The 1,471-nt window shown below is 21.7% G+C and overlaps 2 protein-coding genes across 2 annotated transcripts in view; one reads left to right on the top strand and one right to left on the bottom strand. All coding sequences in view use genetic code 6, as the record gives it.

Moving 5' to 3' along the window:
• The window catches only part of TTHERM_01648030 (hypothetical protein), a gene marked incomplete at both ends in the record, with an annotated part of 511 nt that extends 355 nt beyond the window's left edge, over nt 1–156 (top strand). The window contains one exon of the mRNA XM_001025835.3: nt 1–156. This exon is cut by the window's left edge and continues 117 nt beyond it. Within this exon, the coding sequence (XP_001025835.3) occupies nt 1–156 (156 nt within the window).
• Nucleotides 157–442: 286 nt separating this feature from the next.
• On the bottom strand, nt 443–1,199 carry TTHERM_01648020 (DNA-directed RNA polymerase subunit beta; the record flags this gene model as incomplete). Its single annotated transcript, XM_001025834.2, has 2 exons — nt 443–951; nt 1,112–1,199. The coding sequence occupies 2 exons, from the start codon at nt 1,197–1,199 to the stop codon at nt 443–445; spliced, it is 597 nt and encodes a 198-aa protein (XP_001025834.2).
• Nucleotides 1,200–1,471: the final 272 nt, after the last annotated feature.

Below are 1,471 nucleotides of genomic sequence, written 5' to 3'. Positions count from 1 at the left end.
TAAAAATAAAAAAACAAAAAAAAAAAACTTTTAGAAAAAAAACCAAAACAAAATAAAAAATAAAAAACAAAAAAACAAAAAGAAGAATATAAGGTAGCATAAAATTTCCAATTATCAAAAATATAATTCCAATTTAACTTGGAAAATTATGAATGAAGAAATAATTTTTCTTATCAAATTAACAATTAATAATATTAATCTAATATGAATACACTTATCAAAAGTGAAAATTGAATAACATATCATCAATTTAAATAAAAGAAAAAAAAACAAAACAAAAAAAAAATAAAAAACAAAAAAACAAAAAAAAAAAATAATAAACTTTTAGTTTTAATTTTAGTTTATATTTAAAATAAATAAATAATTAAAAATAAATAAATAAAAAATAAAAATAAAAAATAAAATCATATCAATTCAATAAGGTTTCCACTTTAAGATAAAATCATCTCTTCTATTTTGGTTTGAAATAAATAGACATACCCAAATAATTCAATAAATCCTTAAAGTGTTTTGATGAATATTATATTTATGTTTTAACAACTTCACTTTTACCGTTACAATTTTTACAATAATATTTTTATTAATTCTAATCTCTATGCGCATATAAACCACAGTGAGAACATATATTAATAACAAATCCATCTGAGTGCTACCACGCAAATTATTTTATTACATTTGTTGTACCTGCAGATAAAAATGCAGCCATTTCCATTTCACCTAATCTCGAACCTCCATTATTCTTTGCACCATCTCTAGGTTAAAATACTTAGTTTCTATAAGCTTCGTTAAATCCTACAGCATAAAGTTTACTAAAAGCTTTTTATTCTTGAGCGGCATAAAATACAAATCCAACTTGAGCATAACCAATAAATTCCCCAGTTAAAGGATAATAAATCTTTTTCTATCCCAATATATTTCTTTATATTTCTTCTTATCTATCTATCTTCTTCACTTTGATTTGTATCATTGAGATTTTACATTTTATTATAATAATCTAATAACTATTTATAAGTTTTATTAAGTTAATCTTAGACATCGCAAAACATTGAAGAATCTAAAAACATTCCAGTTAATAACACAAGATAAGAAGTATATTATTCAATATTCATACCTATTGTCATTCTGGTTGAAAATGAACAAGGATTAATTATGATATCAATTGGTGTACCATCATTTGTTATATGGCATTTAATTTTCATCTCTAATTGTTCCAATTGTTCCTTTCTAACCGCATCTTGCAGCATATTTATCACCAATATAAGGATATAATGGAATAATGAATCTTATTATAATTTTTTATTATCCATCGACATTAATTTATTTCACTTTTAAAATTATTCCTTCTTCATATTCAAACTTTATAGATCTATCAATTATTTAATCTTCTTGATTTAAAATTAATATTTTACCTATAACAATATCACCTTTTCTTACAACTGAACCTTCTCTAATTAATCCATTTTCATCTAAT

The sequence above is a fragment of the Tetrahymena thermophila genome, assembly GCF_000189635.1.
Source record: "Tetrahymena thermophila SB210 genomic scaffold scf_8254108, whole genome shotgun sequence".
In the NCBI taxonomy this organism is placed as follows: domain Eukaryota; phylum Ciliophora; class Oligohymenophorea; order Hymenostomatida; family Tetrahymenidae; genus Tetrahymena; species Tetrahymena thermophila.
The sequence above is the reverse complement of the archived record's forward strand: the minus strand, read 5'-3'. Positions and strand labels throughout refer to the sequence as shown.